We start from the raw sequence: 22,781 nt of genomic DNA, 5'->3' as shown, positions 1-22,781 counted from the left end.
AAAGATAACAGCGTTGGCGCCAGGCGAGCCTCATCGGGGAGATCATTCCACAGTCGGGGGGCCACCACCAAAAAGGCCCTCTCCCTTGAAAGCAAGCATGTCCCAGCTTAGTTCGGTAGGAGCTTTGTTGACATTTCAGAGGATATTAATAAGCCTATGTAGTGGCGGCATCATCATCATCGTAACGATGATGCAGATCTAAGTGGCATAAGAAAATGATACACTGAACTATCGATTATTAATTGATAAAGAGGGCCCTTCTACCATGTAAACATGGGAGAGGGGATATGACCTGGAATAACGAGGCATGTTACCAAGTTTGACTCTTATTGGCTTGATCATTCCTTTTAGTAATGAAAGCAGCGGGTATCAATAGGATTATAGCCACTGTGACATAAGACGGAGCAACCAGCAGCATCAGACAGAGGAGATCAAGGTTTGCAAAAGGACCCCCTACCCCAACAAACATTTTTAGGGAGGAAAATATTCAGTGGGGAAAATAAACAGAACCAGCCCAGTGAGGACTGAGCGTGCGCAGGGAGCACAGAATCTTGAGCGTCTGTCGGGGCAGAGATGGAATGGCATATTCCAAGAGAGGGCATGGCTGGCTAGAGTCCTGAACAGGAGTATCACACTGTAACACTGCGTTGCAAGTCGCACTCGGACGTCACCCAAAAGCCGTCTTTAGCTTTGGACTATCGGTTATTTGCTTCTTTATTTATCTATTACATTTCGATGCCACCCAAACCACCAAACGTTTCTGGGCAGCTCACAACAATTTGCATTATCACTGACCATCGGCTGGGGTAGACCCCTGGGTTGGATCGAACAGGGTTCTTCTCATGCCCTTCTCAGCTTAAACCCCCAGGGTTCGCCAATGTTCGGGACAACCTGTAAAAGCCAATGCGGGTGCGAGAAGCGCGTTACAACTTCATCTGAGAATCAGGAGTGCTGTTGTTGTTTTGTTAACGGTTGTTTTCAACTCGCATGTACTGCCTCAGTTTGCCAGCGAGCATCCCATGTGTTTTGCGTTAGCCCCTTGAAGAAGACAGACAGGAGGGAGAGGTTTGGGGGCGGAGAGGCAGAGCACCGAGACAACGGGGGGGGGGGGGAGAAACAGCTTTGGGTTTTATCCAAGAAGTGTCACACACCGTCCTCGGGCTTGTAACAGCAACGACTTATCTAACAAGGGGAACGTCAGGCGGCTTGATTTGGCAATTAGCCTCACGCCAAGCTGCTAACCAAAAGCAGATGGGCCGAGACATTGTCGCAGCGTCTGCCGTGAGGGAGGAAGAAAACCCGCGTCTTTTCTGAGCATTGATGGTGCTATATAAATAAATAATAATAATAATAATAATTAAAAGTGGTCACACTCTGCTCCGACGCCCGAATAAAGGGCCGGCTTTGGGAAATATTGGGGAGGGGGAACAGAACTTTGGGCCAAACTCTGCTCAGCCTGCGGGCCAAATCCAGTTCCAAGCCGGCCCTACAGGGCTACTTCCCTGACCATGGTCCCGCCCCTTTACCCAGCTGCCAATCAACCGGTGGTTCCCCAGTATTTGGGGTGTTTTCTCCACATTCTAAAAGCTTGAGACGCTTCTCCAAAGGTTTAGCAGCAAGAACTTTCAACAGGCAGCAAGAACTTTCAGCTCAAATGTGTTGGAATTTGGTGGATTTAGGCCCCGGCCTTATTTGCTTTCAGTTCCGCCCACCACCAGCATGTACCCCCAGGAACTTCTCAGAAATGGAATTTGGTCTTCGGGCTGAAAAGGTTTGCCACCTCCTGACAACCAGGAATTTTCGGGTTCTAGGAGAGGGAGAAAAACCTTCTTCCAGTCCACTGTCTCCACACCACGCATATCGTCTCTGCAGAAATGCAGCCCTACCAGAGATGGAAGTGTGGCATCAAAACGTTTGCAACACCCATCTCCCCACAAATCTGGTTTCGTGTTCTCCCTCCGTAAAGCAAGATAAAAGTAGGACCCCTTCTCTCGTGTCGGGATCGGTTCCCCAAGTTTGATGATCTGTCATGTTTCATTCTTTCATTACCAGTTAGGGATGGAGAAATTTCATTCTACTTGCACTGGCGCGCCTGCGCAGTTGCGCATTACTTGATGCGGATTAGCGATAATGCAAATAATTGTGAACTAGCGCAAATCCACAGCAAAAGTGGGGGGAAATGGCCCGCAAGTCCACAGAATTTGCATGACTCAGAGAAAGCTGTGGAGGCCGGAGCACGGACTCATAGAAATCCAAACTCCATCGCGTATTTCTCTGACTTCTCTACTCCTGCCTCATGGTGTAGCTCTGGATGGCCGTCTGGAAGAAGGCGGGTGTGTTCCGTTCCGGGTGGAAGAAGATCATGTAACACTTGGGCCCGAAGAACCCCAGGCAGACCCCGAACAAGTTGGACAGCATGGCGGCCATGTCAAAGATGGTCACTGCTGTGCCTTCAAAGAAGGATACAACCAGGAAGAAGGCCGCCCAAGAGCTGAGATAGGTGGTCATGCACAAGGTGATGTACTTTGCTTCGTTGTAGTTTCTGGGCAAGGCCTTCCCCATGTAGGCAAAACCGAAGCACAGGATTGATAAGCCTATGTCGAAGATGCTGTCTAAGCCCATAACAGATCCATAGTTGATATTACACATTAGGATCAGAGTCGTCGGGTCGCTGCTATCCACGGCGTGGACCGGTGCCGGATAGTGGTAGTGGAAGTCGAATACCACGATGCTGACCTTGACAATGGAGACGACAGCGACGAATACCCGTTGCCCGTTGTACTTCATCCAAGCATCGTAGGCTCTGGGCAGCCGGGCAGCCATCTTGAAGGCACAGATGATCTGGAAGGAGCGGACGGTGATGCAAGCGATGCAGATGGTGAAGCAGATGCTGAAGACTATCTGCCGGCAGAAGCACTTGAGCTCGGTCGGCAAGCCGATGTAGAAGGGGATGCTGGCGAAGCCGACAGTGAGGGAGGCAATCATGAGGAAGCAAAGGTTGCCGCCGGCCGACTTCACCACGGGGGTTTTGGCGTGGCGGGCAAACGTGGCCAGGATCCCGAAAGAAGCCAAGAGGCCGAGCACGGAGAAAGACGCCAGCACGATGGAGATGGGGTGGTCCCACGTGAGATACACCACGAGCCGCTTGAAGCACTCCTCTTGGCCAGGCTTCGACCACATGTCCGACGGGCAACTTTCGCAGGTGAAATTGTCTAGGAAATGAAACGCAGGAGATGTGAATGTTCGACCTCTAAGGCACTGGAGAGTGGGGGAATGGGTCTCAAACTGGTGAGCCGGACGGGCACCTAAAGAGCTGTCCACGGGTACCATGTTGGAGATCCCAGCTACACATATCGCCCATGGGCTCTTCCACATGATTTCACAAGGCAAAATCAGAGGTGAGTGCAGAGCCCCTGAGTTAAAAACAACCACCCAACAACTTACCACTTTTATTCAGAAAAGTCCCGGCTTCACACGGGACACAGTCGAAACAGCAAGAAAGCGACCCGCTGAGTTTCTTCTTTTCCCCTGAGCGGCACTGTTCGGAACAGATGGACTTAGGGACCTGAAAAAGAGACAGACGGGAATTCTATGCGCTTACTCAATTTGGGGTCATTCAGTCCCTTTTTAAAAAGACATGATCTCTATTCAGCCCTGGTTAGGCCTCATCTAGAGTATTGCGTCCAGTTCTGGGCTCCACACTTCAAGAAGGATGCAGACAAGCTGGAGCATGTTCAGAGGAGGGCAACCAGGATGATCAGGGGTCTGGAAACAAAGCCCTATGAAGAGAGACTGGAGAAAGTGCAGGAAAGGGCAAGTCAAATGATCACGGGGCCGGAGCATCTCCCCTAGGAGGGAAGTTACAACACCTGGGATTGTTTAGATTGGAAAAAGGGAGACATGACAGAGGTGGACAGTTATTCCTGGTATGGAGAATGTGAATAGGGAGACTTTTTTCTCCCTCTCACATAATACTGGAACCCAATGGGGTTGTCCCATGAAGCTGATGGGTGGGAGATCCAGGACAAATAAAAAGGACTTCTTCACACAGCGCGGAGTTAAATTATGGAACTCACTACCACAAGATGTAGTGATGGCCACCCATTTGGATGGCTTTAAAAGGGGTGTGGATAAATTCCTGGAGGAGGCGAAGGCTATCCATGGTTATTAGCCCTGATGGCTGTGTGCTACCTCCAGTATCAAAGCCTGTGTGCCCCAGTTGCTGGGGAACATGGGTGGGAGGGTGCTGTTGCACCATGTCCTGCTTTTGGATCCCTGGTCAACAGCTGGGTGGCCACTGTGTTTACAGAACTCTGGACCCTTGGCCTGATCCAGCATGGCTTTTCTTATGTTCCCTTTACCAGTGAGGGCAGGGCTAGGACCAATGGGTGGAAATTCCAGGGAATAGTTTTGGCTAAAGATTTTTCTAACAGTAACCACGATTGGATACTAGAAAAGGAATCCTCAGGATTCCTGCATGACCTTGGGGTTAGACTAGATGGCTCCAAAGACCCCCTTTCTCACTCTATGAAAGAGTAGCGAGGATCATTTGATCTGTTATCTGGGACACAGGCAAACACCACCAGGCATGAACCTCCATTCGGACACAAGGTGGCACTCTTGTGCCAATGTAAACAAGCCATGGGAGAAGGGAACTCCACACACTGGTGCCCTCTGGATGTTTGACTATGAATTCCATTAGCCCCAGCCATCATGATCAATTGTCAGGGATTATGGGAGCTGTAGGACAAAACATCTGGAGGGCACAAGGTTGGGGAACGTGGTTTTAGATGAGGGGTAGGGAACGACAGCTGTCCAGATGTTGATGGAATAGGAAGGACAGAGAAACCTATAACAAATTCAAACAAGTTCGAATTTCTGTTATTAATCCAACTTGCGGGTTCTGTAGCAGACCCGCTTTTTCCAAGTTCTTGCAGAGGGTTGCATTGTTGTTTTAACACTAACTAAGCAAACCCTGCATTTCTCGAATGCTGAGTTTCATTCAGCGACGGCACCCGGAGCAAGGCCTCGGACCGGGAACAGGGGATCCGCAGGGGTGGGGGTGGAATCGCGTCTGGAAGAAGCACGCACCGTGTTGTTGACCGTGTGCCAGACGATGCTTTCGAGGTAGACATGAAGCTTCTGCTGCAGCGAACTGTAGCTCGCGACGCGCTTAAAAGGCTTCCCGGGGACGCTCCACTGCCACTGTATGACCTCGAAGCCGTTGGGGGGGTCCCCTTTCTCGTCAAAGTTGAACGTGATGTTCAGGAGGGTGAAGTTCACCCGACCCACCTCCCTCAGGAGCTACGGAAGACGAAAGAGAGCCACACCGTACAACACGGTCAAATGCTTTCGAACGCTGGACTCCTAACCGCTTTCATTGTGTGCTATCTCCAGTATTCGAGGCAGTAAGCCTGCGTGCACCAGTTGCTGGGGAACATGGGTGGGAGGGTGCTGTTGCACCATGTCCTGCTTGTTCATCCCTGGCCAATGGCTGGTTGGCCACTGTGTGAACAGAGTGCTGGACTGGACGGACCCTTGGTCTGATCCAGCCTCAGGGCACGTCTTATGTTCTTATGTTCATTCTCTCCTCTCTCACATAAATTCCAGGCAGTTCGCCCCATTTCCCCTTGCACCAAGAGCGTGTTTTGCCTGCCGTAGCGGCCTGCCGCAATATTCCATCAGCTGACCACAAAGGGCCAATGACTGCGAAGTCTAGGGGCTCACTTCTCAGTCTGAGACATTCACCTCGGGCAGGGGGGTCCCTGCTCCCTTTCCCCCAAAGCGGCCTCGGATCGTGACCTCTGCCTGGTATGCACTGCGCCCTTTGTGAAGGGCCTTCGCTTGCTGCTTTAGAACCTGACACCCAGAGGTGGTGAGAAGGAAAAACCGCAGACGTCACTGCCTTCTTGTGGACTGGCTATCCGCCTGCAATCAGGGGTAGCGTCAAGGGTAGGCATGTGCCACGGTCCCACACCCCAGCAAGGGGCCACCAGACAGCAGGGCTAGGGTCAAAGGTGGGCATGTTTGGGCACTAGCAAAGGGTGCAGTGGCCCCTCCTCGCCATCGCTACCTAGTTGTTCACCTGCCTCTAGCTCTGGCACAGAGAACAGCGGGGGTGAAGAGGAAGAGCAGGAGATACCACAGCCCTCTGGCTCAATGCCTGTCCAACAAGTGGTAGAACTGAGCAGCTGGTGAGATGGCACAGGGGCCATGGAGGGGCCCTCAAAAACCTGGCGCGCACACAGACACTCACTCACGCACATCTCTCCTGATATAATATTTCTCCCCCCGCAGACATTAGATAAAGAATGTTCACCTGCCAGGGGTAAACCGCCCTCTTGTGGCACCTGGTGTTACTGCAGCCCAACAGGCGGTGCAAGGCGTGAGCAACCACGTAGACGGCGGAGTAGACGTTGAAGTCAATGCGGTTGCCCGTCCCCCGCAGGTTCTGATTGTATTGCTGAGCCATGGGGAGGCACGCGTCGCAATCTTGGTTGCACGTCACTCTGCCGGCTGGGGCTCCAGCACTCTCTGCTGGCCCAGAGCACCCCCTGACCCGGAAGTCGTCCAACCCCGGGATGGGAACGTCCTGCACAGCCACCCCGAGGATCGTGCCCACGCTGGCGAGGCCGGTGACGTTGTGGGTGGACGGGTCAATGGACCAGGCTTCAGACGCGATCCACACCAAGCCGGTGACGTTCTGCCGGACGACCTCTTCGAAGAAGCTCAGCAGCGGCAGCTCCAAGCTCAGGACGATCACCACTCTGGCCTTGCTGCGGTCGATCTTCTCAACCACCTCCCTGATCCTGGCGTTGGCGCTGGTGCTCAAGACCTGCTCGTCGGCCTGGAGGACCGGGATGGTCTCCTGGAAGGCGATGCAGGCCCAGGAGGCCTGGCTGTGCAGCAGCTGTAAGTTCTGCTGCCCATAGTCATCGTCGCTGGCGAGGACCATGACCCAGTTCCACTTGAAGTACCGCAGCAGCTCCAACATGACGGCGATCTGCTGCTCGGTGCTGGGGATGGTGCGGAACGCGGAAGGGAAGATCCTGGGATTGCTCAGCGCCTCGGTGGTGGCGCTGTAGGTGATCTGGAGGCAAAGGCAGGAGAAACATCAGTTGGACACGGCTCAGTTGGACACGGACGGTTTATTGTCCCCGTCGCTGCTGTTGTCATTATTCGTATTCGTTAATTTATTGCCTTTCTATACCACCCAAGAGCCTAATCTATGAGTAAGATCAGGGGCAGTTTACCGCCATAAATCCAAATGACAATGACATACCCCCCAAAAGAAATGCATGACTAAATGATACGCCCATAAGAGTATGGAAACGAAACAATAGCTATGCAGGCCATGTGATGCACGTTATACCACGTCCCAAATGACCACCAGTTTATAAATTTACACTACCCGTACAGCAAGGTACAGAGGTCATGGCCAACCTCCTATTCTTCACACACACACACCTTGTAAGTGACAGTGCCCACGGATTTTTTAAAAATTGTACTCCACTATATCCCACTTTTCCTTCGCCTCTCCCGACATGAACCTACCCGTACACTACACTCAACATCAAAGGTCCTCCTCCGAGTGCCTACTCCGAGGGAAGCTCAGAGGATGGCAACAAGATAGAGGGACTTCTCAGTGGTGGCCCCTCAATTATGGAACGACCTCCCCAATGAGGCTCGCCTGGCACCAACATTGTTATCTTTTCGGCGCCAGATCAAGACTTTTCTCTTCTCCCAGGCAGTTAACAACATCTGCTGAGTTTTTAACTGACCCTAGAATAGTTGTTTTAAATGGATATTGTTTTTTTTATGCTTTTGTTGGTTTTAAACTTGTCTATATTTTTTTTAATGCTCGCTGCTTTTAACCTTTGTAAACCACCCAGAGAGCTTCGGCTAGGGGGCGGTAATTTTTTTTTTTAAAAAAAAAAGTCTACCAGTTTATAAACTTGTAGATTAAAACAAATGACCACCAGTTTATAAATGTATAGATTTTTTTTTTAAAAAAAAGACCTTTAACGATCCGCACGCCCCTCCTTCTTTGTCAGACTGAAGCTGTGCTCCCAGGAGAGGGACCCCAACTTACCTGAGGGATGAGGAACTGACCCAAAATGTAAGCCATGGTGACCGCTGCAGGCGAGGAGTCCGGACCAATGACAGCCACGACCCGGGGCTGGTAGTCACTGTAGTTCGTCTTGATCTCGATCAGGGACTGGTTGTTGGAGAGGAAATAGAGGAGTGGGTGGATGGTGTTGGTGAGGTAACAGACATCCACCATCTCGTAGCCCAATGAAATCCCTGGCAAGAGGACACTGGAGTTGTTGATCTCTTCGAACGCAAACCGCATAGCCTGGAGGTAGCTGTAACTGACCACCTTCAGCTTAAGCCTGACAAACAGATGAGATCCAGTAGAACAGCTGTCAGGTCTACATAGCAGATGCTTAGCAAAGTCTCTCAAATTATCTTTGAATGGTCTATGCCGCTTTTCATTAGGAAAAAACCACACACCCAATGCCTATTTATTTAACTTATTTCTACCCTGCTTTTCAAGTACATTTTCCAAAGTGGCTTACAGCATAGCCGCATCTGTGCATCTGGATATTTATATACACATCCATACAAAAATACAATAATAAAAGCACATTTAAAGCCACCTTTCCCAAACCGGCAGGCCTCCAGATGTGTCTGACTAAAACTCCCATTTTCCTAGGGTGACCCTATGGAAAGGAGGACAGGGCTCCTGTATCTTTAACAGTTGCATAGAAAAGGGAATTTCAGCAGGTGTCATTTGTATATATGGAGAACCTGGTGAAATTCCCTCTTCATCGCAACAGTTAAAGCTGCAGGAGCTATACTAGAGTGAGCAGATTTAAAAGAGGGCAGCTGTTGTGATGAAGAGGAAAATTCACCAGGTTCTCCATATATACAAACGACACCTGCTGAAATTCCCTTTTCTATGCAACCGTTAAAGATACAGGAGCCCAGTCCTCCTTTCCATAGGGTCACCCAACATTTTCACCAAGCAGCATGATCAAGGATTGTGGGAGCTGTAGTCCAAAAACATTGCATCAAAATAATGCTTTGGACCAGTTATTTCTTTCCTTCCTTATTATTAATTGCATTTATATCCCGCCATTTTTCCTCCAAGGAACCATACATAATCCTCCTCCTCTCCATTTTATCCTCACAACAACAACCCTGTGAGGGAGGTTGGGCTGAGAGTCTGTGACTGGCCCAAAGTTACGCAGTGGGTTTCCATGGCCAAGTGGAGACTCGAACCCAGATCTCCTGACTCCCAGTACAATACTCCAACCACAACACCACACTGGCTCTCTTGTGGATATCATGATAAATCACATATATACCACTAGATGAGCAATCGAAGCATTTAACGTCCTGCCTTCTCAGAATCTCGAACAACCACCCTCTAAGGTAGGCCAGTATCATTCCCCACTTGATATCTATATCCCATTTTTCCTTCACTTTTCTGTGGATGCCCAAGCCTGCTACTACTGCAATTGCATTCATTCATTTGCAGCATTTATATACTGCCTAACATAGCAAAATCTCTCTCTGCAGTTCACAATATCACAGTATATTAAAAATGGTATAGTATTGAAACAATGTTAATATTACATAGAATTGTATACTATTTAAATGCCAAAGTGACATCAGATTTTAAACAAACAAAGCAGCCGGGAGATAGATAATAATGAACAGACCATTTTGGCCAAATGGTTGGAGTAGATCCGTCTTCACACAGTTATATTCGGTCCTATGTTCCTACCAATCATACACCTGATGGTGGAAGGACCCATTAACCTGGGCAGATCCATTGTGGAGAAGACTCACCTTTACGTTTTCTCTACCCCTTAGATTAGAAAGCTCAATTGGGCCAATAGAGAGTGATCAAGGGGAAATCTACACCACTGCTTTGAAGAGCTTTATAACAGTTTTGACAACGGTTGGGGCCCAGGACACACTGCATATACAGCTTTCAAAACGTTTTCAAAGCGCTTTAAAAGCAATAGTGTAGATCCCTCCCAAGGCTACGGTGAGATTCGAACTCGGGGTGTCCCTGGCTCCCATTTTAAGCTACTATTCTCAACCAGAACTAAGGTTTTTTTCCTTTCTTTTTAATCCATCATTCCGAACAGTCAGGGCGCCAGAGAGCAGAAGGTTTGAGCATTTGCTGGGGTGCCCAGGCGAGTGGGTCACTAACCCAACCCGTTTGCACAGCCCACCTCTCCCAGGCTAGGGTGTGTGTGTGCTGAGGGTGCCTTGCCTGACCCCCATCCCACCTCCCAAATATCCTGGATCACACACACCCCTCCAACTGATTTAATCTCTCTGAAAGGATGTGTCCCTCCACAGGTGACTTACTCTTTACAGATGGGCACCTGGGAGTGCTTGAGATAGGGGCGTCCCACCGCTTCAGCATGGAGAGAGAAGAGCCCTCCGAGAATGTAATCCCCTGCCAGGTGGAAATGGGACCGGGGGGTGGCGGTGAAAGCCAGGGCGGACGCCAAGACGGCAACACAAGCGGCCACCCCTCTCACGAGCCTCATGGTTCGACGGACGGTGTCCTCATATAGACCGTTGTCAGGCCTGAAGATGACTGGAGGAGGGGACATCTGACCTGCCCTTTGGTGGCTTTCAGCAGCTCCTTTGCATCAGCTGACTGGGACCAACTCATTTGCCTGCGCTCAAAATTTGCAGGTGGCCACAGCAGCAAAGCCAAACAAACAAATCAAAAGGTGGGTGGACAAAGAGAAACTCTTTAATGGGGGTGCGCCCATTCCCCATTAGCTGATGTAATCCAGGCCTTACCTCTTACCTTTTCTTCATTATTAACGTTGTTGTTATTTATTGTAAACCACCCAGCTCTCTGGGCGGTTTACAAAAGTTAAAAATAGTGAACCTTAAAACAAATATACAAAATTTAAAAGCATAAAAGCATAAAATACAGACGAAAACAGACAATATCCATTAAAAACAACTGCCAGTTAAAAAACTCAGCATATGCTATTAAATGCTGTTAACTGCTTGGGAGAAAAGTCTTGACCTGGCACCGAAAAGGTAACAGTGTTGGTGCCAGGCGAGCCTCGTCGGGGAGATCATTCTATAATTGGGGGGGGCACCACAGAGAAGGCCCTCCCCCTTGTTGCCATTCTCCGAGCTTCCCTCGGGGTAGGCACTTGGAGGAGGACCTTAGATGTTGAGCATAGTGCACGGGTAGGTTCATGTCGGGAGAGGCGAAAGGAAAGTGGGATATAGTTGAATACAATTTTTTAAAAATCCCTGGGCACTGTCACTTACGGGTGGGGGGGGGCGAAGAATAGGTTGGCCATGACCTCCATACCTTGCTGATGGACTTCCCAGTGGGATGTCCAGCTGCCAACTCTTGGAAACAGGACACTGGGAAAGGGTGGACTTGATTTTGCTAAGCAAGGCAGCTCTTGCACCAAATGATAAATCATCCCCTTGCAGGAGAAAAACCAATAAAACCTCACACATTTCTCTGGTTCCATAAGCCATCCCAGTAATGTCCTCTTTGACCTTCCCATGCAAAGCTTTGGTTTTCTCAGCCAAATCAAATTCCGGTTCCCATTTGCATGGAGCCCTGTTTGCATTTTCTACTTTCGAAGGCCAGTCTATTTCCCTGTTGAAGCAAACAACATCTAGAGGGTCACCTAAAGTTGGAGTCAGCTCACAACCCGTTTCTATCAGAGCCCTGGGGACTTCTTAAAGAAATCCCCAATTGGGAAAAAGTAACGCTATTTTTCCACAACTCAATGCAAAGTTTAGAAGAAGTGAAAATACAAACCCAAAGTTTTGTTTGTTTTGTTCTGTTAACTTCACTTTCTCCCTTAATCTTTTTCTTTCCTCCCTGTCTTTATCCAATCTGCCTATATGCTTCCGAGCTCAATTCAAGGTGCTGCTTTTAACCTATAAAGCCCTACATGGCTTGGGACCACCATACCTGATGGAACACCTCTCCCGAAATGAACCTACCCGTACACTACGCTCAGCACCTAAGGTCCTCCTCCGAGTGCCTACTCCGAGGGAAGCTTGGAGGATGGCAACAAGGGAGAGGGCCTTTTCAGTGGTGGCCCCCCAATTACAGAATGATCTCCCCGACGAGTCTCGCCTGGCACCAACACTTACCTTTCAGGCGCCAGGTCAAGACTTTCCTCTTCTCCCAGGCATTTAACAGCATTTAACAACGCCAAGTTTGTTTTTAACAGACCCCAGAACTGTTGTTTTTAAATGGATACTGTTGTTTTTATGTTCTTGGTTTTAAATTTTGTATACTTTTTAATGTTGACTGTTTTTAACTTTTGTAAACCGCCCAGAGAGCTTCAGCTATGGGGCGGTATATAAATGTAATTAAATAAATAAATAAATGTCCAAGGGCTGTGTTATGTACTCCAATAGGCTTTTATTAGCAAATAAAAATTATTCAAAAAAAGTAAGTAAATTACTGCTTGTTTTTAAAAAAAGAAACCTCATTCCACCAACTACAATAGAAAGGGAATAAGAAAACAGCAATCATTAAAATATGGAGCCTATACTATTTTTAGAACTGATGGGCACATACGGCTGCTAACATGTTTTCAGAAACACTTTTGCGAGACTGAGGGGCTTCCCTTTCCTGTTAACTGTCCTTTCTCCCTGAATCTTTAACCAATCTTCTTGAAATTCTCATGTTATGTAAAATAGACATTTCTTTCTGGCACGTGGAAATTCCAGGAAAGTTGGTGAACCGCTTTCAATTTTATTAAGATTAGAACAACCAACCAACCACCCCTGATTTTCATTTAACCTTACAGAGTTTCTCATTTTATTGATCATGCAAGTCATTTTCTTTTTTTAAAAAAATGTTTTTTTTAAATTTGCAAATGTAACAATAACAAGCAACGAGAAAGCAAGATAGAATTGGAAGCCTCTAACGGAGAAGCAGGAAAAAAGAACATGTCATAAAGCATATCCATACATAATAAACATTTTTACAACTCTTAAGAAAAAATAATAATAATGATACAAATAATTTTAATTATTGAAACAAAAACATGTCAAGCCTCTGACTCCCATACCTGTTATTCCAAAACTGAACAAAATTTGCCCAACTACTCTGTGCCTCTTAAAATTCCTTCCCTCCTTTTTATATAGTCAGTCAGCTTATCCATAACCTCAAATTCCAGACATTTACTCAGCCATTCATTTTCCACTGAAGATTATTATTTTTATTTATTACATTTATATCCCGCCTTTTTCCTCCAAGGAACCCAAGGCGGCATACATAATCCTCCTCCTCCTCTCCATGTTATCCTCACAACAACCCTGTGAGGTAGGTTGGGCTGAGAGTCTGTGACTGGCCCAAAGTCACCCAGTGGGCTTCCATGGCTGAGTGAGGGACTAGAACCTGGATCTCCCGACTCCCAGTCCAACACTCTAACCACTACACCACACTGTCTCTCAGTGATGCCTTCCACCTTCTGGCACAAATAATCTCAGCTGCAATTATCATTATTGTAACCAAGGACTTTAAATTACCAGGGATTTCATCAGGAATAATCTGGAAAATTATCAACATCAAGGTTGGTCTTAATGGGTGACCAATTATATCTACAATGGTGGAGTTATTTGAGACCAATATATTGAGGCAATAGAGCAATACCACCTCATATGTTTAAGATTAGCATTAACTACATGGCACTTCCAACACTTAAAATAATTGACTATATTTTATTTAAACATTCTGGTGTTAGGTACCATCTTAACAAGAGGCAGCTAGACAGCCTTCTGTCAGGGATGCTTTAGGGTGGATTCCTGCATTGAGCAGGGGGTTGGACTGGATGGCCTTGTAGGCCCCTTCCAACTCTCCTATTCTATGATTCTATGATCTTATACTGGGATTCCCGAACTGAGAGTGAATCTCCACCCATTCAGTCTCCTAGCACGGCCGTTGAAATATTATTTATTACATTTATATACCGCGGTTTACAAAGATTAAAAATATTAGATTAAAAAAACCTGAACATTAAAAATTACAAAGATTACAAAGACTAGATTACAAAGATTAGATTAAAAAGACTGAACATTAAAAATCGATATACAATTTTTAAAAACAAAAGCATAAAAACAGCTAAGGGTTAAAACAATGAAAGCACATATCCAAACTTTAACTATCTCTGCTACTGTGAAACTTAGTTGTACTATACCCTACTTCATTTCCCATAAAGCATAGTTCAAAAAGAACAAGACCGCCGTACTGGAACGTGGCGGCCATCTAAGTCATCGTTCGCTACTTGGCGAAGTCTGTCTTCGTGCAGCTGGCATTCGGCTCCTGCTGGACTTTTGCCAATTCTACCAGCAGGATGAAAGAGAGTGTTTCTGGAGAGTGGCTGGGCATTACTACGGCCCTTAAATATTTGTAGAGTAAAGTTAGGTTGTCTCTGGGCATGGTCCGCTGGGTCTTGGGATCCGGTGGGTCTACGCCTGCTGTCGGACGCTACTGGGAGGAATCGCCTGCGTTGTCCTTGAGAGCGCCGCCTCTTTCGTTGTCTACACTTGACTGGCGAAGTCCGGGTCAACGGTCCTAGAATCATAGAATAGTAGAGTTGGAAGGGGCCTACAAGGCCATCGAGTCCAACCCCCTGCTCAATGCAGGAATCCACCTTAAAGCATACCTAAAAGATGGTTGTTGTCTTGCAGAGTGATGTGTGAATCCGCCGAGATCTGGTAGGGACCTTTCCACCTGGGCGCCAGGGCACTCGTCCACCGAAGAACCTTGATGCAGACCAGTCTTGGGCCAGCAGTCATGGCAGGACTCCTCTGGGTGTCTTTAATCTGTGAATGTGAACCTGGAATTACTTCATTAATGCACAACTGTAGTCTTAATACTTGATCATCTGTTAGCTGGAATTTGGTGGCGTGAATTTTAGTAGCGGGTGAACCGAGAAGAGTCCTTGGTTTACCCATGAGGATTCCATAAGGGCTAACTAAAGTCTTTGAGAGATTAATCTCATGCTCATAAAGATTGCCAACTGCTCTGGCAAACTAGAGTAACTACGCTGTTAATCATGGCATTATCAACTACATATAGCTCAGACTAGACAGAAGGTATGAGCTTGCCCTTCCCTGGAAACATGGTGTGCCCTGATATCCTTGATACTCCCTTTTCTTAATTGCAAAAAAGGGATTTCATCAAATTCCAAGACCCCCAGGTGATCAGGCTGGAAGTTTGGATTTCATGAAGAGGAATCAGGAGAATACACACACCATGCTTTGCAGCAAGGTCACAACGTATTTAGGGCATCAAGAAATGCTTCATGTGGTGAGTAATACATTTTAGAGCTTTACTTACAGAAGAGCAAGAAGGAAGAACTTAACCAAAGGATGTTAGTCTGGATAGTGAGGCGGTTAGTTAAGAAACATGACTACAACAGTTATAATTTTTTTAGCAGACAGTGTAGCTGTAAGAAAATCTTTAAACTTCAGTGTAGATCAGCTAGCTTTATGAGGTGTCTGCATAAGCTGGCCAGACTTATTAGGACACTCATTTTCTAGCGACCAATTTGACCACAATAGTGGCAATATTCTAGGGTGATTTTGCATTTTGCTCACACCACGTTCTCATCCAACACCTTTTGTTATGTACCAGATTTAAACTCTTCTTCTACCTGTCTCTTTGCAAACGAAGCCACAAATCATTCAGCTTCTTTCTAGCTGTCTTAAACAGAATTTGAATTTTTTAAACTTTTAGCAAAAGGAGATCTAACAATATTATAAAGATCTCACATTTGGGACTCAGAACAAAGGGGTTTTCCATCTAGACTCTAAAATCTAGATATAATAACAGCTATATTGGCAGGCATTTGTATTCTCAATAATTAGCCTGCACTTTAATCTTAAGACATACATAATAAGACACAAAGGGAATTTGGACATTCATTTACACTGTTAAGGGATTCTTAACCATTTTCCATGCTGGGTCTCAAGAGGTCCGGACCCACGGGGTCACCCAAAACAGGAAGCTAATCCAATAGGGATTTCAAAAGGTCTCTTACCTTGGGTGCGTGCTGGAATGCCGGTCCCCAAAGTGCTTCTACCTGTGTAGTTCTGATGAGCGCTGTCAAATCCCAGACAAGCCCTCCCCAGGTATTGACATGGATTTCCACGGCACAGGCGAAGAGACCCATGAGACACTAGCAACAGCATTATTTTCCACAGCAAAAGAAAGTTAGCAAAAGCAGTGGGCTGAACCTCAATAGGAGAGGGAAGACCCAGAGAACACTTAATGCAGGCTTTTTATGCCGCAAAGTAAACCATCTCAGTGCAATTTTTTATTTTCTGTGAGAACTATTTAAATACATTCTGAACTCACCCTTCAATATTAGAAGCCTGTGTTCTGTTAATTACAAACAACAAGCTTGCTTGTCAGTTCTTATACTATACACCGTTTCTATACAACCTCCGTTATTATACAACCTCCATTTTTAATTTCTCTAACTTGCGATAAAGACTCCATTTTGCATTTTCTTCTACAGCGCCATCGATAAGCTGACACATCCCATGTAGGGAATACAGTCTGTGGCCTTAATCATCACACAGGATCCCCTGTGTGTCATTTACATGAACAGGGATGACCCCAGGATAAACCTTAGGTCTAGCTAAGGCCTGTGTGTAATAGAGTTCTTACGTCAGCCAGCCTCATGAAGACGCAGGCCAGACGGCAAAGTCCCTGAATCATAGAATAGTAGAGTTGGAAGGGGCCTATAAGGCCATCTAGTCCAACCCCCTGCTCAATGCAGGAATCCACCCTAAAGCATACCTGACAGGTGGTTGTCCAGCTGCCTCTTGAAGGCTTCTAGTGTGGGAGAGCCCACAACCTCCCTAGGTAACTGGTTCCATTGTCGTACTGCTCTAACAGTCAGGACGTTTTTCCTGATGTCCAGCCAGAACTTCAAGCGCAGTATTCTCCATGAAGGAGCTGGTTTTGCTTGCTAGGAGACCTTCACTGGCCTGAGACATCCCATGAAGGGAATCCTGGCTGTGTGTAACACAGTTCTAAGTCCAGGTCTGGCCCAAGGTATTTTGCGCATGAAGGAGGGGCTGGCTGGGCTTCCTAGGGCACCTTCACTGACCTGGGATATCCCGATGTAGGGGATGCAGGCTATGCCTAACGGTCCTTAAGGCATCCTCATGAAGAGGGGGCAAATAAGTCTGCTAAGTCCCTAAACGTCAAACATAACGCTCTCCATGAAGGAAGAGCTGTCTCTGCTTGCTAGGGCACCTTCACTGGCCTGAGACATCCCATGAAGGGAATCCTGGCTGTGTGTAACACAGTTCTAAGTCCAGGTCTGGCCCAAGGTATTTTGCTGCCTGAAGCAATACCCAAAGTTGTGCCACCCCACACAACCCAATAAAACATGACTAGGTCATGAAACAATTAGGTTGACCTGAGCCAGGTGAGGGACGTGTTCCCATACCTTTGCCAGGAGAAGGACCTGCAACCCTGTGGACTCTCTTGGACCTCTTAAGCTACCCTTCTGGGAAGGCTGTCTTGGGTTGGGATGAGAAGTCGCATATTGCAACAGTTCCACTCCGGCCTAGAATGCTCCTTAGAGAAAGTGGTGGCAGGGGATAATGGGTCTGTCCTATGGCGGTCTTGCTACAGAGTGTCTCAGGGCTGTAGTTGACTCCCAAGTTTTTCAACATCTACATGAAACCGCCGGGAGACGTTAACCAGGGGTGTGGGCTGAGGCATCACCGATGACACGTAGCTCCACCTCTCCTTCTCAGCTAAACAGAGGTGGGGCAGTTGAAGCTCTGAACCAGCGCATGGGCAGAGGAGTGGGCTGGATGAGGGCCCAATAAACTGAGATTCAATCGAGACAAGACAGAAATACTGTTTGTGGGTGGTTCATCTATCCGGTTAAGTGACAGTCACCCTGTTCTGGAAGGGGGTTTCAGACTTCCTAAAGGGTGAGGTCTGCAGGTTGGGGATGATGACGGATCCGTCATCGTCCATAGAGGCACAGGCTCCCTCAGGGGCTGAGAGCACCTCCTGTTTAAAGGGATTTTTAGTTATTTTTAGTTATTTTAAATATTATTAGACACTTGGTGATTTTAGTGCTTTTCTCTCCTGCTGGTTTTAGTTTAGTATATTTATTTCTATTGTTTGAAGCTTGGCTAGTTTTATTCTGTTTTAATTTCTTATTATTTTAAATGTTTTATGCCCTGCCTGAAGAACTTGGGGTGGATTAAAAGTGCAGTAAATAAAAAGGAAAAAGAATCAAACTAAAATAAAATAAAACACAACTAAAATACAAATGGAAATTAAAAAAACTGTGACCACAGTTGTTTTGGACTACAATCCCCATCAGCTCCAGCCAGCATAGCCGATGGCAGGGGATCATGGGAGTTTTAGGCCAAAAGAACTGGAGCTGCTCCTTCCTGGCCTAAGCTAATGAGAAGCTACTCTGAGCCACGGAGGGAGCCTGTGCCTCTATGGGCAACAATGGATCCATGACCATCCCCAAACCAGAGATGTCACCGATTGGGAAGACTGAAACCCCCCGCCAGAACAGGGTCAATGTCACTAAGCCGGAACGATGAGCCACCCGCAAACAGTATGTCTGTCTTGGCTGGATTGAATCTCAGTTTATTGGGTCCTCATCCAGTCCATTCTCCTGCTCGTGTGCTGGTTCAGGGCTCCAACTGCCCCACCTCTGTTAGCTGAGAAGAAGAGGTGAAGCTAGGTGTCATTGGTGATGCCTCAGCCCACACCCCTGGTAAACGTCTCCTGGCGGTTTCGTGTAGATGTTGAGAAGCTTGGGGGTCAAATAAAGCCCTGAGACACTCCACAGTAAGACTGCCATAGGACAGATCCATCAATCCCCTACCTCCACCTCCAGAATTCTTGGCAGGAGTGGGACCATCGCAATAAGCGTCTTCACATCCCAACTCAAGACAGCCTTCCCAGAAGGATGGCATGAGAGGTCCAAGGGGGTCCACAGAGTTGCAGGTCCTCTGTCCTTCTCCTGGCACAGGTCAACCCAAGAGTGACCCACCCTTCTCTCAAATGGGAATTTTCAAACGCCTGGACCCGGCTGTACATCCACTCATTAGATGTACGCTTCTTGGCTAAGGATGTGCGTTATCAGGAAATCCAGTCCTTTAAGGGCTCATGGGACTTCCAATAGGAATCCTAGACATACACTAAGAGTTTAGGAAAAGGGCATCCCTGAGCACATCCTCAGTAGAGGAATCAAGCGTGATCAAGACAACAACTGTGCTCACATGTAGTTTCACGCAAGAACACCACTCCTTAGTATTCCCCATGGTGAGCCCTGAAATATAATGCAATACACAGCAACTAAAACCCTCAAAACACATGAAGGAGGGGCTGGCTGTGATTCCTAGGGCACCTTCACTGACCTGGGATATCCTCATGTAAGGGATGCAGGCTATGCATAACAGTCCTTAAGTCATTCTCATGAAGAGGGGACAAATAAGTCTGCTAAGTCCCTAAACGTCAAACATAATGCTCTCCATGAAGGAAGAGCTGTCTCTGCTTGCTAGGGCACCTTCACTGGCCTGAGACATCCCATGAAGGGAATCCTGGCTGTGTGTAACACAGTTCTAAGTCCAGGTCTGGCCCAAGGTATTTTGCTGCCTGAAGCAATCCTGAAAACTGTGCCACCCCCACATAACCCAATAAAACATGATTAAGCAATATAACTATTACAAGTAGTTACAGGGCTCAAGTTACAGGAAGCCAGATTCCAGCTGGACATCAGGAAAAACTTCCTGACTGTTAGAGCAGTACGACAATGCAATCAGTTGCCTGGTGAAGTTGTGGGCTCTCCCACACTAGAGGCCTTCAAGAGGCAGCTGGACAACCATCTGTCAGGGATGCTTTAGGGTGGATTCCTGCATTGAGCAGGGGGTTGGACCCGATGGCCTTATAGGCCCCTTCCAACTCTGCTATTCTATGATAAGCTGAGTTTTTATTATTCTGCTCTCACACATGTACAAATTATACACTTACCTCGTCAGAAGAGATGGGAGCAGGCCTGGTCCTCAAAGATGTTAATGATCCTGTTGGGTCGCGTCATTCCTATGCACATTTAACCTTGCAGAAAGCCTGATTGGGAACTGAACACTGTTAAGATGTATCACAAAGTTGGCACAAACAAACTCTTACAACCAAGCTCTTCAGTCTCTAGGTCTCAGAACTTCAAGAATAATTTTCTCCATAAAGGAGGACCAGCCTTGCTTGCAAGTCATGGTCGCTAACCTGAGACATCCCATAAAGGGAATACTGCCTGTGTGTGTAACACAGCCCTAAGTCCAGGTCTGTCCCAAGGTATTTTGTTGCCTGAAGCAATCTTAAAATTCCGCCACCCCCCACAACCCAATAAAACATGACTAGATAATGAAACCATTACCAGTAAAGAAGAGACAGAACAGTGTCTCTGAGAAAATATACATATAGGACTAAGCTAAGTTCTTATAATTCTGCTCTCACACATGTACTGATTATACACTCAAATTATACACTTACCTTGTCAGAAGTGATGGGCTACGTCACTCCCATGCACCCTTACCTTGAAGAAAGCCTGATTGGGAACTGAACACTGTTAAGATTTATCACAAAGTGGGCACAAACTCTTTACCAACAAGCTTTGGTCTACCGACAACTATTAAAAGCACAAAAGTGCATTTTGAAATAAAATGCCGATAGCCAAATGTTGGAAGGACGCAAAAGGTTTAAACTAAGGACGACGGTACAATACAGTATGGGAAATGGCATTTGCCAAATGTTGGAAGGGCAGGAAAAGGGTTAGACCTAAGACGACGGTACAATACAATATGGGAAATAGCACTTACAGAAAAACATACTTAACATACTCTTAATACTCTAAATTAAGACAAAAGGAGACACTTTTGCAACATAATGGCGGCGTTTTATTACATACAAATAAAGTAAAAGCACTAACACAGGTTTCAGATGCCTATATTAGATTATGGTTACAATAGTTTCTCAGGAGGGAAAAATTAAAGTACATAATAATACAAAAACTGCCTACCTTTCTATCTGGTATCTATCCTCCCATTAATTTATCATATTTTAAATCTGCCTAATAACTACTGTTAAATTCGTACTTTGTATTTATAGTATTGGACTGTGTAGCACCCTCTTTCTTTTAAAGATATATACGCAATTTATTACTTATTCCTTGCTTTTAAGATTCCTGTATTATGGTGATATTTAAGTTTTATAGTAATAAAATAATAAAATGTAATACACAACAATTAAAACCACAAAATGAAAACGTGCAATAAGGAAGCAAGAAAATAAACTTGGTTAGGTGTATCACTGCCAAACATTTTTCCTTTAACCACCTTTCTCCAAACTGGTCTCTCCCCCCCACACATTTCACAGTTAAACACATTGCAATTTACTTCTGTCAAATTCGCGATAAACCCGAAAAAAAATGACACAAACTCTAACAACAACACTCTTTGGGCAATTCACAACAATTAAAACCCTCAAAATACATTGCAAAATAAAATGCAATACGCAAGAATTAAAACCACGAAATGTTTTGCAATATAAAATGTAAAAGCGCAATTAGGAACCAAGGAAGGAATTTTGGTAAGGGGTGTGTAACCCTATCACTGACAACCATTCAACCTCTAAAACCAACCTTCACCAATCTGGTGTCCTTGCATTTCACAGTTAAATGCATTGGGATTTACCTCTTAGTAAACACACATAGGGCTTTGCGATAAACCCTAAAGAAATGACACAAACCAACTCTCACAACCAATCTCTTTGGGCAGTTCACAACAATTAACACAACAAAATTCTTTGCAAAATAAAATGCAGGTAGCCAAATGCACATAAACAAATTTTGGAAAGATGCAAAACATTTAAACATGAAATAGTACATTACAGCATGAGAAATGGCACTTTCAAAACAGAATTCTTTTATTACATATTAACAAAATAAATGCACACAGACACAATGAATACACCAACACAGGTTTCAGGTGCCTTTATTAGGTTATGGTTACATTAATTTTTCAGAAGAAAAAAATTAAAATTCATAATAAAAACATTTCTTTTGATTTGGTATCCTCTCATTAATTTATTGTATTTTAAATCTGTCTAATGACTAACATTAAACTCATACTGTATAGTTATCGCGTTGAACTGTGTAGCACTTTTTTCTTTAAAGAATGTTTGTGCAATTTATTGCTTATTCCTTACATATAAGGTTTCTGTAGCATGTTGATATTTAAGATACATATTTGTGAATAAATACATTTAAGTAAAATAAATCCTCCCAAATGCATGAGAGAGCTGGCCATGCTTGCTAAGGCAACTTCACTAACCTGAGACATTCCCATAAAGAGAACGCTGCCTGTCTGTGTGTGTAACACAGTTCTAAGTCACCAACCCATAAAGGGAAGGGCAAAAGGTCTGCTGAGTCCTTGACAGACGGCCAGGCTTGCAAGTGATCATTGCGAGCCTCAGTCATCCCCATAAAGGGGACACTACCTGTGTGTAACACAGTCCTAAATCCAGGTCTGGCCCAAGGTGTTTTGCTGCCTGAAGCAAACCCCAAAATCACGCCACCTGGCACAACCCAATAAAACATTACTAGATATTTAAACAATTACTAGCAAAGAAGCAATAGAACTAACAGTGTCTCTGAGAAAAGATGTACATAGGACTAAGCTAAGCTGAGTTTTTA

General features: G+C 46.0%; 1 protein-coding gene across 1 annotated transcript; it reads right to left on the bottom strand.

Annotated features, from left to right (window-relative positions):
- Positions 1 to 2,283: 2,283 nt before the first annotated feature.
- TAS1R2 (taste 1 receptor member 2) lies at positions 2,284 to 10,487 on the bottom strand. Its single transcript, XM_063145205.1, has 6 exons — positions 10,390 to 10,487; positions 8,093 to 8,393; positions 6,320 to 7,090; positions 5,092 to 5,304; positions 3,445 to 3,565; positions 2,284 to 3,212 (listed from the first exon to the last, which is right to left on the bottom strand). Exons 2-6 carry the CDS (start codon positions 8,351 to 8,353, stop codon positions 2,284 to 2,286), a joined length of 2,295 nt encoding a protein of 764 aa, XP_063001275.1. The 5' UTR covers positions 8,354 to 8,393; positions 10,390 to 10,487.
- Between the last annotated feature and the right edge of the window lie 12,294 nt (positions 10,488 to 22,781).

This window comes from Elgaria multicarinata, chromosome 20 (genome assembly GCF_023053635.1).
Source record: "Elgaria multicarinata webbii isolate HBS135686 ecotype San Diego chromosome 20, rElgMul1.1.pri, whole genome shotgun sequence".
NCBI classification, from domain to species: domain Eukaryota; kingdom Metazoa; phylum Chordata; class Lepidosauria; order Squamata; family Anguidae; genus Elgaria; species Elgaria multicarinata.
Note: the sequence above shows the minus strand (reverse complement) of the source record. Positions and strands in the feature narration are given on the sequence as shown.

Excerpts from the sequence above, each read along its gene's own strand:
- TAS1R2 (XM_063145205.1), bottom strand. The coding sequence starts at position 8,353 with ATGCGGTTTGCGTTCGAAGAGATCAACAACTCCAGTGTCCTCTTGCCA. Across the intron at positions 7,091-8,092 it reads GTCAGTTCCTCATCCCTCAG|ATCACCTACAGCGCCACCAC; the intron begins GTAAGTTGGGGT and ends CTTTGCCTCCAG. Across the intron at positions 5,305-6,319 it reads GGGCGGTTTACCCCTGGCAG|CTCCTGAGGGAGGTGGGTCG; the intron begins GTGAACATTCTT and ends CGTCTTCCGTAG.